The sequence below is a fragment of the Erythranthe guttata genome, chromosome 5 (genome assembly GCF_056151865.1).
Source record: "Erythranthe guttata isolate IM_541 chromosome 5, IM_541, whole genome shotgun sequence".
In the NCBI taxonomy this organism is placed as follows: domain Eukaryota; kingdom Viridiplantae; phylum Streptophyta; class Magnoliopsida; order Lamiales; family Phrymaceae; genus Erythranthe; species Erythranthe guttata.
Window position 1 is genome coordinate 14,271,747 of NC_142537.1, and position 12,576 is coordinate 14,284,322.

Sequence of the window (12,576 nt, forward strand, 5' to 3'; positions counted from 1 at the left end):
TTCAAGAAAATCACATTCACTAACTAATCAGATTGTTGAAAAACAAAAATAACTAAATGCATAAATATTAAATACTTATCTAAGAAAAATCAAAATAACAGAAAATCAAAAAAAAAACTCAGTGTCGAACATATAATATCAAAATAACTAAATGCATAAATACTTATCTAAGAGAAAACTCAAGTAAATATTAATCTGGACTGCTAATGCTAAGCTTTAATCGTCGCCGGGGAATAGAGACTATTCCGATATGGAATGACTGCACTGCAATTTACATCAATCTCTAAAATCTCTTTGACCGTCGTCTCGTTAGGGCTATAAAATGCAAATTTGTTATTCCTTATCTGAATGACAACCTTATTTTCCACGAAAAATATTGGTCTAGACCACAAATACGGAGGGTTAATATTCTCAACGGTTATAAACTCCTTCCAGCAATTAGTAGTACTATTCTCCCCCGAATCGATGCCCTTTTCCTTTATCCACACTTGAACACTTTTCGTTACTTTGTTGTAACAGTACAAACAGACGCGTCCCCTCAAACAACCCATGTTAACTAAAAGATACTTGTCGTGATTACTCACTTGTTCGGGCCTTTGCAAAACCTTGAGCTCGTCGGTTCTTGGATCGAAATACACTAATTGTCTACCGGACCGATTCGTGTTGTCGCCCAAAATCCAGTAGGTAGCTCCATCGACGAATAAACCCGAACCCGTACCCCCCACGGTATGGTATTTTCTACCGGGCTTCTTCGTCCAGGAATTGTTGTTACACGAATAAATTGCGTATTTCCTTAGGAAAATAAAGATAACCTTGAAATCGCTCGTTATTTGGTCGTAACAAATCCCGTAATCCACTATATAACCTTCGTTCAAGTCGCACTGGTTTATGAGGAACATCTCGCGACGAGTTGATGGATTCCACAGCAGGTATCTATCGTATTTGCACTCACCGGGGAGGTAGAGGTTGGTCAAGAGTAGCACGCCGTTACATTCGCATAATATTCTGTTGTAGCCGTTGGGAATATTCTCCACGAATACTTCTCCGGCGCGGACTTTTCCACCTTCGAATTTAACCAAAGGAAACCCCGGATGTTCGTTATTATTTATTTGCGCACTTATGAAGAGATTATTATTCGGAGAGTTGTTCGAGGATTGGAGATGATTTTGAATGAATAAAGGATCGGAGATCATAGTATTGCATGACTTTGAAACTGATTTGAATCGAAGAAGAGATTTAACTGATGATAATTTTGACAGTATAATTTCGATTATCTCCGGAGGAATATTTGATGTTACCATGTCTTTTTTTTTTTCTTCCCAACGTTCGTGTTGGTTCCTTTTAGGGTTTTTCTATAAGGAGCTAAGGTTTTATTATGCAACGAGTCTTTCCTCTTGTTTTATATGGCCCAGCCCGCCATACAATATATTTCTTAGAAATAATAAGAAAAATCACATTCTATCCACCGGGATATTTAATCTATTAATTTTTTTATTTTTTTTATTGACAAAACTCCGCAGCAAAGGAAGGTGCTTCTTTGTCTTACTTAGGGGTGGAAATCGGACGGAATGGATCAGAAATTGCCTTTTTCGGAAATTTTTCATTTTTTTTTCGAAAGTTAAAAATAGGTTCCAATTTCCGTTCCAAAAAAATAGGAATTTCAAATCCATTCCAATTTCAGAATACCTCGGAATCGGCAGAATTTCGGAATTTTCTGAAATCGCATTAATTCTTAATTTTTTGTTCCAAAATCGGAAATAATGGTAATTGTTAGTATTTTTTTTTTACTATTTTCATAATTTTCCGGCAAAAGGCAAGAATCCAAAGCAAAGGTCAATAAAATGAAATGTAAACACCTGTAAAAACAACATAATTGGTTTATCAAAGCAACCATAGTTCTTGCAAATTTTCAAGAAAAGAAAAGGTAAACATAGTTCTTGCAAAACATCAATAGAAAAAAATGTTCCAAATTCGGATATTTTTTTATCGGAATTGGCGGAATTTAGAAATTTCGTTCCAATTTCCACCCCTATATGTAACTAGGGGTGACAGTCGGATGGATCGGATCGGATCGAGCATTTTTGGAAAATTTCCAAAAAAAATCGGAAGTACAAAATCAATTCCACTTCTAATTCCAGAAATTTCGGAATCTAATTCATTCCAATTCCAAAAGGCTCGGAAATTTCGGAATTTCGAAAAAAAATCGAAAATCACATAACCTTTAAAATTTCAAAACTTAGCCGAATTTTTTTCTAAAATGTTCATAATTTTTCGAAAATAAGAACATCCACGTCGATAAAATTAAAATTAATAACTACTAAATTTCAATTCAAATAAATATATAAAAATAAACACAACATAATATCCTAAAACAATACTTATAGGTGATTTTTTTGGAAACATAAGTATTATATAGTTATTATTTATAGGTGTATTTTTCGGAAAAAAAAACGGAATTTTTCGGAATTAAATCGGATCGGAAATCGAAAATTCCAAATTCCAATTCCAATCCAAAAAAATCGGAAAAAATTGGAAATCGGAAATTTCGAAAATTGGAATGAAAAATGTTGTTCCAAAATCGGAGCTTTTCGGAACGGAACCGGAAGATATTGGAAATTCCGTTCCAACTTGCTCCCCTATATGTAACTGTTAGTTTTTTTTTTCTTTCTTTATTTATCACGTGAGTTTATAATCCTAATTCTTGGGTAATCTTATTTTGGCAACCAAACGAGTCCGTAGAGTATATACAAACGTACTTGATTTATCTTTTATCCTAAGGCTAATAGTTTATTCTATAACAGTTTTGTCTTTCCGACAACAGATTAAGGATCTGAATCATCGGAAAATAAAATATATAGTAAACAACGAAAAAAACAAATCCCTCTCGAATAAAACATCGTGCTAATAACGTATTACAGAATAACTACTAGGATATAAGATAAATCAAGTATGTTTCTAGACATGGCCCTCGAGTAACCCTAATTGATGCTCCTCGACTATTTTCGCACGTTGGACGAAAAGGTGTTTAAAAACCTTTTTTCACCACTCAAATTAGCAGACCATTTGATGTGTATAGAGTTTGGTGAGCTTTCATTGTAAAGTCGTTCATTTCTATGGAAATTTTATATTTCTGAAACAACAAGAAGTAACTCGGGTCGACCGGAAAATATTACGTTATCATGGCTTATCTTACCTTTTAGGGAGCTTTTTTATTACACCTTCCACGGTCTAATAACACAATCGAGTTTCATCAGATTATTTAATCTTATTTTGTCAACCAAACGAACCTGTACTCATTAGAGTACATATATAAAGCAGAAAATGAATAGATAGTTCAGTGAAGCCAACAATACGACTCAAGAATGAAAAGAATGCAATTTCATCGTTTCAGTTTGTTCATCCGAATATTACACAAGACTCGAGCACCCATATGATCATATCACCTAATTATTTACCACATTACCACAACTAACGAAAAAAAAAAAAAACGTGACTGCACGAACAAAGTAGCGACACACGCTTTAGACACGGACAGAAAAAGGACGACCAATCATCCCCTTTGTCCACGTAGCAGCTCGTTTCAAATCTTCATCGTCTGACTGAAGGCATTCACCTATTAACTCTGTACAAAACTTACAATCTTTCAACAACATTTCTACGTTCGAACCAAGTGCATCCGCAAGGTCGCCCAAAACTTCCACCGATGCCTTTGTTACACCCTTATCCCTGGAAAAATAAAATAAAACATAGTATTATACACATGACTAAATCTCGGAAATAAATTACATACATAAGAAAACAAAAAAAAAATGATGCATGAATTTGGTATTTGTTCCAATACACACCTCTGATTGTCTTTGGCAACCGATTCTATAAACCAAACGAGATGAGGAGCATAGGGTAACATTACTCGATCCTTCTTGGAACTGTTCTTAAATCCCTGAAGAATACCCGAATACGCTTCGAAAATACTGCGCTTTAGATTATTGCAATAGGCTACCATCTCCTTGTCAGTGATGTTGTCCACCTCAGCACACACTCGCGAAGCGCTTTCCATAATCGGCAAAGCACAAGTCACGTACTTATCAAAGTGTTCGCCAATCGCTAACGCAATGTCTCCAAAGCAGGAGAATACGAGAGGTATAATCGTCCGGTGCAGTTCAGCGTTGGATATATCCCTGATGAGATGAGTCATGATGACATCACAATACGTCAAGAACTTTTCGTCCAATGCGCGACAGATGTCGCCCACAACTCTGACTGTGATGGCACAAACCTCGTGCTCATCGATATTCTGCAAGCCCGTCTCTATACACTTTATCAGCCCTTGCATGTACTTTTGAACCCTAGCCCCGTTGCATACACCAGTGCACCAATTGCCAGCATGGCTTCTTGATCGGCATTACAACTACCGCTACCAAACAAATTCAAGAAAACTAACACGATTCGGTCGGCTACCTGCACAACTACGGGCCTAGTTTCGATAGCCGCGCTTAGTTTTTGAATTACGACCTGAAGCACACCGAACAGAGAGGCTCGTAACTCTTCCAGAATTACCCTGTCGTCGGAAGATACAACTCGAAGAAATAAAGTTTGTTCCAACTTAGATACGAATGCCGGGAGGAGCTCGGGGATAATACGAGAAGTCTCCGAAAGGTTACAACACCTAACGACCATATTCAACGTTTCGTAAGCGCAAAATCTGAGTTCATAACAGTCAACACCAGCCGTTCGTTCAGCCATGAAAATCAAACCGTTCAATAGATCCGAAACGTAAGGCGTGAGGAGCGACGAGTTCGGCTCAAATATCTCCAGGCATAGACGAACAATTGTATCCAAAGTAGCTTCCTTCAGATACACCGGTGTATCTGACAGGGTCATATTGGTAATTAACGATCCAAAAAGTTCCGGCCATTCTTTTCGTGGAAACTCGATAGAAGCTATCTTGGCAACTACCTGAGAAGCTATATCACTAGCCTCGCTAATACAAGATCCAAGGGTGTGCAGAACAGAGCTTTTTATACGGGATTTCGTAGAGACGTCGATTGCATCCCATTTAAAATCCAGTAAGTTCTTGAGGAGAACGCCGGCGATTTTACGAGACTCGGTAGATTTGGCGTCGTTCGAGAGCTCAACGGATAACGACAGCAAAACTACGGGTGGGTTTAGATCCACAAGCTGGGAGAAGAGAGTCATTGCATAGGTTCGAACTCTTGCATCTGGCGATTGAGCACCCAGTAGGTACTCGGTAATCTCTACTGCCATTTTTTCTCTACACAGCAAAACAACATGCAGATAAAGTTAGAAACAAGTATACGAAAAATCCAAATCTTGATTTCCAATCACATTAATCATGGAAATTCACATACCATCTCCTACAAACAACAATTTCCTTTTGAAATTAATAAATAATAGCAATATACAGAAACAAATTAAAGAATCGTCAATAAAGTATCTTAATCACAAGAAACAGAAAGAAACAAATAAACTAAACATCGAAAATCAAATGCACATGTTAAAATCAAGTCGAAACGCTTGAACAAATCAACTGACATGCAAAGTAGATTTACGAATAATAGATAGATACAAAATTTCTTGAATGAAAGAGCAACCTGAACAGTGAAAACAGCTTCGATTTCCTGGGTTATTCCGCTTCACCCTTCTCTCTCTCTCTATCTCTCTTAGAATCTCTGTCGCGATTAGGGTTTTGGATTACGGTTTATGGAATTGGGGGAATACAGAGACTTCGCATGTGAGGGAGGGAAGAGTCGGTTTAAATCGAGTAGTATATGTATCTCTATCAAATGGGTTTGGGGTTTAATATTGTGTGTAAATTCTATTTTCCCCATTTACTTTAGTTCGGTATCACTTTATCCCCTTCAATTCTTGGTTGCATCAATTTACCCCCTAAACTTGAAAAATTGTCACAATGTGACCTTTGCTTTTAGTTGTCAAATATTTGACTTGACACCGTCTTATCTAAACTTGATTTAAACTCTGGTATTACAAAAACGTCACCTCTCCCAGAATAAATCATTATTAAAAAAACAAAAAATAAATATAAAAAACGAAAAAATAAAATAATAAAAAATTCAAGTTAACGAAAAAACATAGTCCACGACGCCAGACACAATTTTTTTTTAATAATTATTTAAACTGGAAGGGGTGGTTTTTTTGTAATTTTCAGACCCAGATCAAACATTGTTAATGTCAAATGTTTGAAAACACGGCGAGAGCTACATTAAGACAATTTTTCAAGTACATGGGGCAAATCGAATCAAGAGTAGAAAGAAGTAAAGGGATATCGAGCCAAATTACAACGGGGAGGTGGAATTTACCGAATAATAAAGGGTAAATTACAGCCAATCCTGATTTAAGGTCAAATTACGAAAAATCGCTCATGTTTGAGTAATTACAACCACCCTCTTAACTATGAATCTTCTTACAAATCCACCCTTATGATGTCAAATTCAACATAATCTTCTAGATTGCGTGGAATTTTATCTAGTTTATTCTTATTTTGTGCAAAAATGCAGTTTCTGATGTACCACAATCTGATATTTACAAGTCAAGAGACACATCTTATGATCATCTTGTTTCAAAATGTGGAGCTCGAATGAGATAAAACGGGTATGAATTAGAGAATATTCCACATATAATTATTAAGAAAATAAAGAGACGCAAATAGGTAAAATTGTCAATAAGAAATTTTACCCAGAAAACCAAAACTATTTAATAACTTTCTTAATTAATGTGCAACAACATTAAACACCACTTTAATATAAAAAGTGAGATAGTATCATTGAAGGAGACTCTAGCTTGGTCATCAAAGCGACGAAAGGTGATGCAGTGGACATATCGGCGTATGGAAACCTTATAGCGGATATTCACGCTACTTTTACATCTTTTGAGATTTTCTCTGCTTAACATGTTCGTCGAAAAAGGAATTGTGGAGCCCACAAAACAACTAGATTATCTTTCAAATATGTTGTCTGCGGAGATCCAAATAATATTTCTTCATTCTAAAAACAAATTTAATTCTAGATATATAACATCTTAATGTCGGGAAAATAATTGTATAATAAAATAGAGCTCGAAAATATTAATTCGATAATATAATGGCAGTGCAATAAGTATTTTCTAGAGGATTTTATGTATAAGTTCATGACCAACCAACCATCTTTATAATTCTAAGTTCAGGGGCTATATTACCCCAACCCTTTAAACCCAATTCCTTATTGTAGCCACAATCTAACTTTAATTTCATTAATTTTGACCACAAAAATTCAATTTTGACTTTTTCCTTTTTTAAACATTTTTTATATTTTTTTGCCGTCGGTTCCTGGCATTAACTTTCTTTGTTTTGTTTTGTTAGTTTTTTTTTCCTGTTTTTTACGCCGCCGATTTCCGGAGTTGACCGGTAGGTCAGTGTTGGTCTCCAGCATTGTTTTTTTTCCTGAAGTTTTTATCCGTTTTTTATTTTACGCTCGCCGCTGAACGTTGACTGTATTTGTACTGTCATTGACAAAAAATGTAACGTCGTTGACAATAATTGTACTGTCAACTAACAATAATTGTATTGTCGTTGACGGTACAATTACGTAATTGCATTGTGATCGACGGTACGATTACTGTTAACACAATAATATTAATGTCAACCACATCGATATTATTATTTTTTTAGCTTTTTTATTTTTTTTGATTTATTGATGAGTCGACGTAATAATATTACTGTCGTTGACTGTAAAATTACAGTAAACACAATAATATTATTCTCAACCACATCAATATTATTTTTTTGGCTTTTTTTGTTTTGTTTTATTTATTGATCGATTTACGTAATAATATTACTGCATTCTATTGTAATATTACTGTAAATACAATAATATTACCGTGGTTGACGGTAATATTATTTTTGTTACAGTAATATTACTGTAGTTGACAGTAATATTGTTGTCAACCACATCAATATTAATTCTTTTGGCTTCTTATTATATTTGACTTTGTTAAACGGTCTACATATCAATATTACCGTATTACACAATAATAGTGAATTTTTTTTTGTTAATATTATTGTGCTAGAGAGTAATATAGCAATATTACTGTATTAAACACTAATATAGTTAATATTAGGGTTAAATACAAAAACACCCCTGTACTATGAACTTTGTATCATATACCCCCTTGTACTACACATAAATACAAAACCCCCCTCACATTACATTCTTTCCGAAATATGACGAAAATACCCCTACACAAGCATATATATATATATATATATATATATATATATATATATATATATATATATATATATATATATATATATATATATATATATATATATATATAGTTTGAGCAATTTTTCACTATATATTTTACCATTTCAGTCAATTTTATGTGGAATATTTTGGTATTTATGAACATCTAATTGCTTAGTGTTTTTTTTTTTTTTTTTTAATTTTCTAAATAAAACCTTTTATTTTTGTCATTTTCAGTTTCTTCATTTTTTTTCTTAAATGTCTTCCGGTAGTTCAAACATCCTAAGATTACAAACATGATTACAAACATCTTTACAATCCTATTATTGTTGAGAATTTGAACTACCAGAAGACCTTTAAGAAAAATATTAAGAAATTCAAAATGACAAAAATAAAAGGTTTTATTCAGAAAATTTAAAATAAAAATTCTAAGTAATTAAATGTTTTGAAGAAAAAAAATAAAAATATCAAAATTCCCAAGTAAAATTAACTCAAAATGTTAAAAAAATATAGTGGAAAATGGCTCAAACAAACCCTTATATTCATAGGCTTAGTAAGGTTATTTTCGTCAAATTTTGGAAAAAAATATAACAGCAGGGGGATTTTTGTATTTATGTGCAGTATAGCTATATGATACAAAGTCCATAGTACATGGGTGTTTTTGTATTTAACCCTTAATATTATTGTGTTAAACAGTAATATAATTAATATGACTGTCAACCACAATAATATTACTGACCAAAAATTGTTCAGGAAAAAAAAGTCAATACCTCCACAGACTAGCATTGACCGCCGGTCAGCGGCGGCAAAAAAAAAAAAAAAAAAAAACTCAATGACGGAGATCGGCGGTCAAGGGCGGCGACGACCGAAGTTGTAGTGAAAATTGGCTTTATGGTCAAAATTAAATAATTGGTGAAATTTGAGGTCAAATTGAGGTTCAATTGAATTACAGGATGAAATTGGAGCTTATATCACCATCAACAAGATTACTAATGAGCCAATTCATGCTTAGAAAACAATATAACATGTATCTCATTCATAAATGTGTTTCTTGCCTCTTTAACTCTCTTAATTCATACTAATCAATTCTAACAACATAAAAAAATTGAAAAGTAATTAAAATTACATTATTGAAAAAATATTATAAAGTAATATATGTTGTATAATATAAAAGTACAAAACCTAATAAATGGCATATAATTACCCAAAATTAAAAAATAATAGTAAATAATGTCCAAAAATTCTCAAATTAAATCTCGAGGCTTCTAATTTTTACCGAAATTTGGTTTTCTTTCATAAATCCAAATAACAAAGAAATAATGCCAAATAAAATCATTTCCTACTCGGTACCTACTGGAAATTAAAGTTCAAAACGCAACATAAGCTGACATTTTGGAAAATTACAGATTAGTCCCTAAAGTCTTTAGATTTATACATGCAAACCACTAGAGAGTAAAAGTTCCATTTTTCTTGTAAAAATATTTATAAATTCGAAATATTCAGAATGTTAATGGCAAAGAGGCCTTATGACAAATGCACTTAATTAAAAAAGGGACATCCAACTTTTTTGTCTTTCAAATAATTCCAACTCATTCAAACTTATTTGCAAATAAGAAAAACCATTTTATATATACCAAAATTATCCCCAATTCCTTGAAACCCAATTCAACTCCAATTTCATGATTCACAACCAAATTTAGCCCAATTTCACCAATTAACTGATCTTGACCTCAATTTTGATCCGCCACCACTGGAGGCCGCCGTTGAATTTTTTTTTTTTTGAATTTTTTTCTTGTTTTTTCTGATTTTTTTTGGCAGGTCAACCGCCGGTCTCCGGCGTTGACTTTTTTTTCTTAAAAAAATTATTTTAATTAATATTATATTTCTGTCTTGGCTGCTAAATTACTTCTCCAACAGTAATTTAACTGTTAATTGATTTTTTTTTTTTTGACATTTTGTTTTTTTCTTAAAAATAATTATTTTAATTAATATTATTGTCTTGGCTGCTAAATTGCTGTCTCCAACAGTAATTTAACTGTATGAGACAGTAATTTAACTGTCTGAGACAGTAATATTATTGTCCGGGACAACAATTTTACTGTATTAGTTAATTTTATGGTCTTGGCCTGCAATTTTGCTGTTTTCGACCACAATATTACTGTCTTCGACTGTAATATTACTGTCTCATTAAATAATTTTACTGTTTGGGACAGTAATATTAGTAATATTACTGTTTTGGTTTTCAATATTAGAAAGTCAATTAACAATTAAATTACTGTCTCCGACAGTTAAATTACTGTTGGAGACAGTAATTTAACAACGAAGATAGTAATATTAATTAAAATATTTTTTTTTAAGAAAAGACAATTTCAAGAAAAAAAATCAAAAAGAAAAAGTCAACGCCGGAGACCGGCGGTTGACTGGCCGGAAAAATAATTCAGGAAATTTTTTTTTTAAAAAAAAATCAACGCCGGAAAAAAAAAGTTTTTTCAAAAAAATATTAAAATGGGGGTTAATGTGATATATTTGTTTAAATTCGGGGTCAATGTGTAATATTGAGGAAGTTAGAGTATAATGGATGAAATTGATAAAAATTATATTACGGTGGGTATTTTAGACAAAGGACATGGAGATGAATTTATTTGAATCACTGTTTTTTGTCTGGACTAATGTGCATTTAACTCCTTTGTCATGTTCCTATTTGCCATTTGCGGTCAATAACATCTTATTTCTATAGATTATAAACATATATAAGGCTTTTGAAATCTTCCAAGTCTTTTCATATAGAATTGACTGAGAGTTTTAGAGAAGTGGCTATGTAGGAGGTTTTCATATCTTGTTAACAATATTTGAAAAAAGTTGAAGAAAAAGACTTTTGAAAAATATGAGAAGATAGTATTTTTCATTAAATTTGATACAATTATAAAAAAAAAAAAAAAAAAAAAAAAAAAAAAAAAAAAATAAAAAAATTGTATTTCCTAAATAGTACAAGTCTCTTTAGAATTGGGTCCACCAGAAATAAAATATTAATGGCTTTTTGTGCATAACCCCTTAACCAACTATCTTTATTATTCTAGGTTTAGGGGCTATATCTCTTTCGCTAATAAGCTCATCCCTTTCATATTTATTATAAATAAAGGAAAAATTAATGTATATGACAAAATTATCCCCAACCTTTTACACCCAATTCTTAATTGTAACACTAATTTAATCAATTTTAACCACAAAATCCAATTTTGACTTCTTTTTTTTTTAACTTTTTCTTTTTCAAAAATTATTCTTTTGCCGCCGGTCTCCACCGTTGAGTTTTCGATTTTTTTTTTCTGGTCTATTTTTTCCGCCTCCAATTTCCGACGTTGATCGCCGGTCCCCGGAGTTGTCCTTTTTTAGTGAATTTTTTTTTTTTCCCATAAATTTTTTATCCACTTTTTTACGCCCGTCGCTAAACGTTGACCGTAATTGTAGTGTCATTAACAATAATTATACTTTCACTGACAGTACATTAACGTAATTATATTGTCGTTCGCAGTACATTAACGTAATTGTACTGTCGTTGTCAGTACATTTATAATTGTACTTTTGTTGACATACAATTAAGTCAATGACAATATTATTATTTTTTTGGGTTTTTTTATTTATTTATTTTGTTTGATATGTTGACAAGTGAACATAATTATATTAATGTCGTTGACAATAAAATAACTGTAAACACAATAATATTACTGTCAACCACATCAATATTTTCTTTTTTTTGGTTTTCTTTTATTTTGTTTGAGTTGTTGACGGAATGACGTAATAATATTACTGTCTCCTATTGCAATATTACTGTGGTTGACTGGGGAAAATTACATTTTTCGTCCTCATACTTTACCCACTTTTTCAAAACTGTCCTTAAACATTTTGGAGTTACAATAGTAGTCCTTAATCATGCCATTTTTTGACAGAATTGGTCCGCCGTTAATTTTTGCAGTTAAGTTGGATGGAAAATGGCATGTGCCTCTCACATGCCTTCAATTTACAACACTACATGAAAATGGACATTTAACAACACGCATTGCGTCTTGTTAAAACAGATTTTTCATAACTAAAACTTGATTGAAATTCGAAATTATATAAATTCCAAAAAAACAAAATTGATATATATTGTTTCAAAACATTTTGAGAAATATTCTTTAAACAAATGAAACATTGTTTTAAAAAAATGAAATATTGCTTTCAAACGTCGGAATTCAAATGAAAACATTGTTTCAAAATAAAATAAAAATTCGATCCGAATAGGTGGGATAAGAAACCTCCATTTCAATCTTCACCCTAA

General features: G+C 32.4%; 2 protein-coding genes across 2 annotated transcripts; both read right to left on the reverse strand.

The window, feature by feature from the left end:
- Nucleotides 1-209: 209 nt before the first annotated feature.
- LOC148770704 (F-box protein CPR1-like) lies at nucleotides 210-1,301 on the reverse strand. The gene has a single exon (XM_088818012.1). The coding sequence runs from the start codon at nucleotides 1,299-1,301 to the stop codon at nucleotides 210-212; it is 1,092 nt and encodes a 363-aa protein (XP_088674138.1).
- A 2,068-nt stretch (nucleotides 1,302-3,369) lies between these two features.
- LOC105964513 (importin subunit beta-1) lies at nucleotides 3,370-5,682 on the reverse strand. The gene is given in 4 exon segments (XM_088818260.1): nucleotides 3,370-3,726; nucleotides 3,846-4,350; nucleotides 4,353-5,272; nucleotides 5,613-5,682. Coding segments are annotated over 3 exon segments (1,623 nt in total). The 5' UTR covers nucleotides 5,266-5,272; nucleotides 5,613-5,682; the 3' UTR covers nucleotides 3,370-3,521.
- Nucleotides 5,683-12,576: the final 6,894 nt, after the last annotated feature.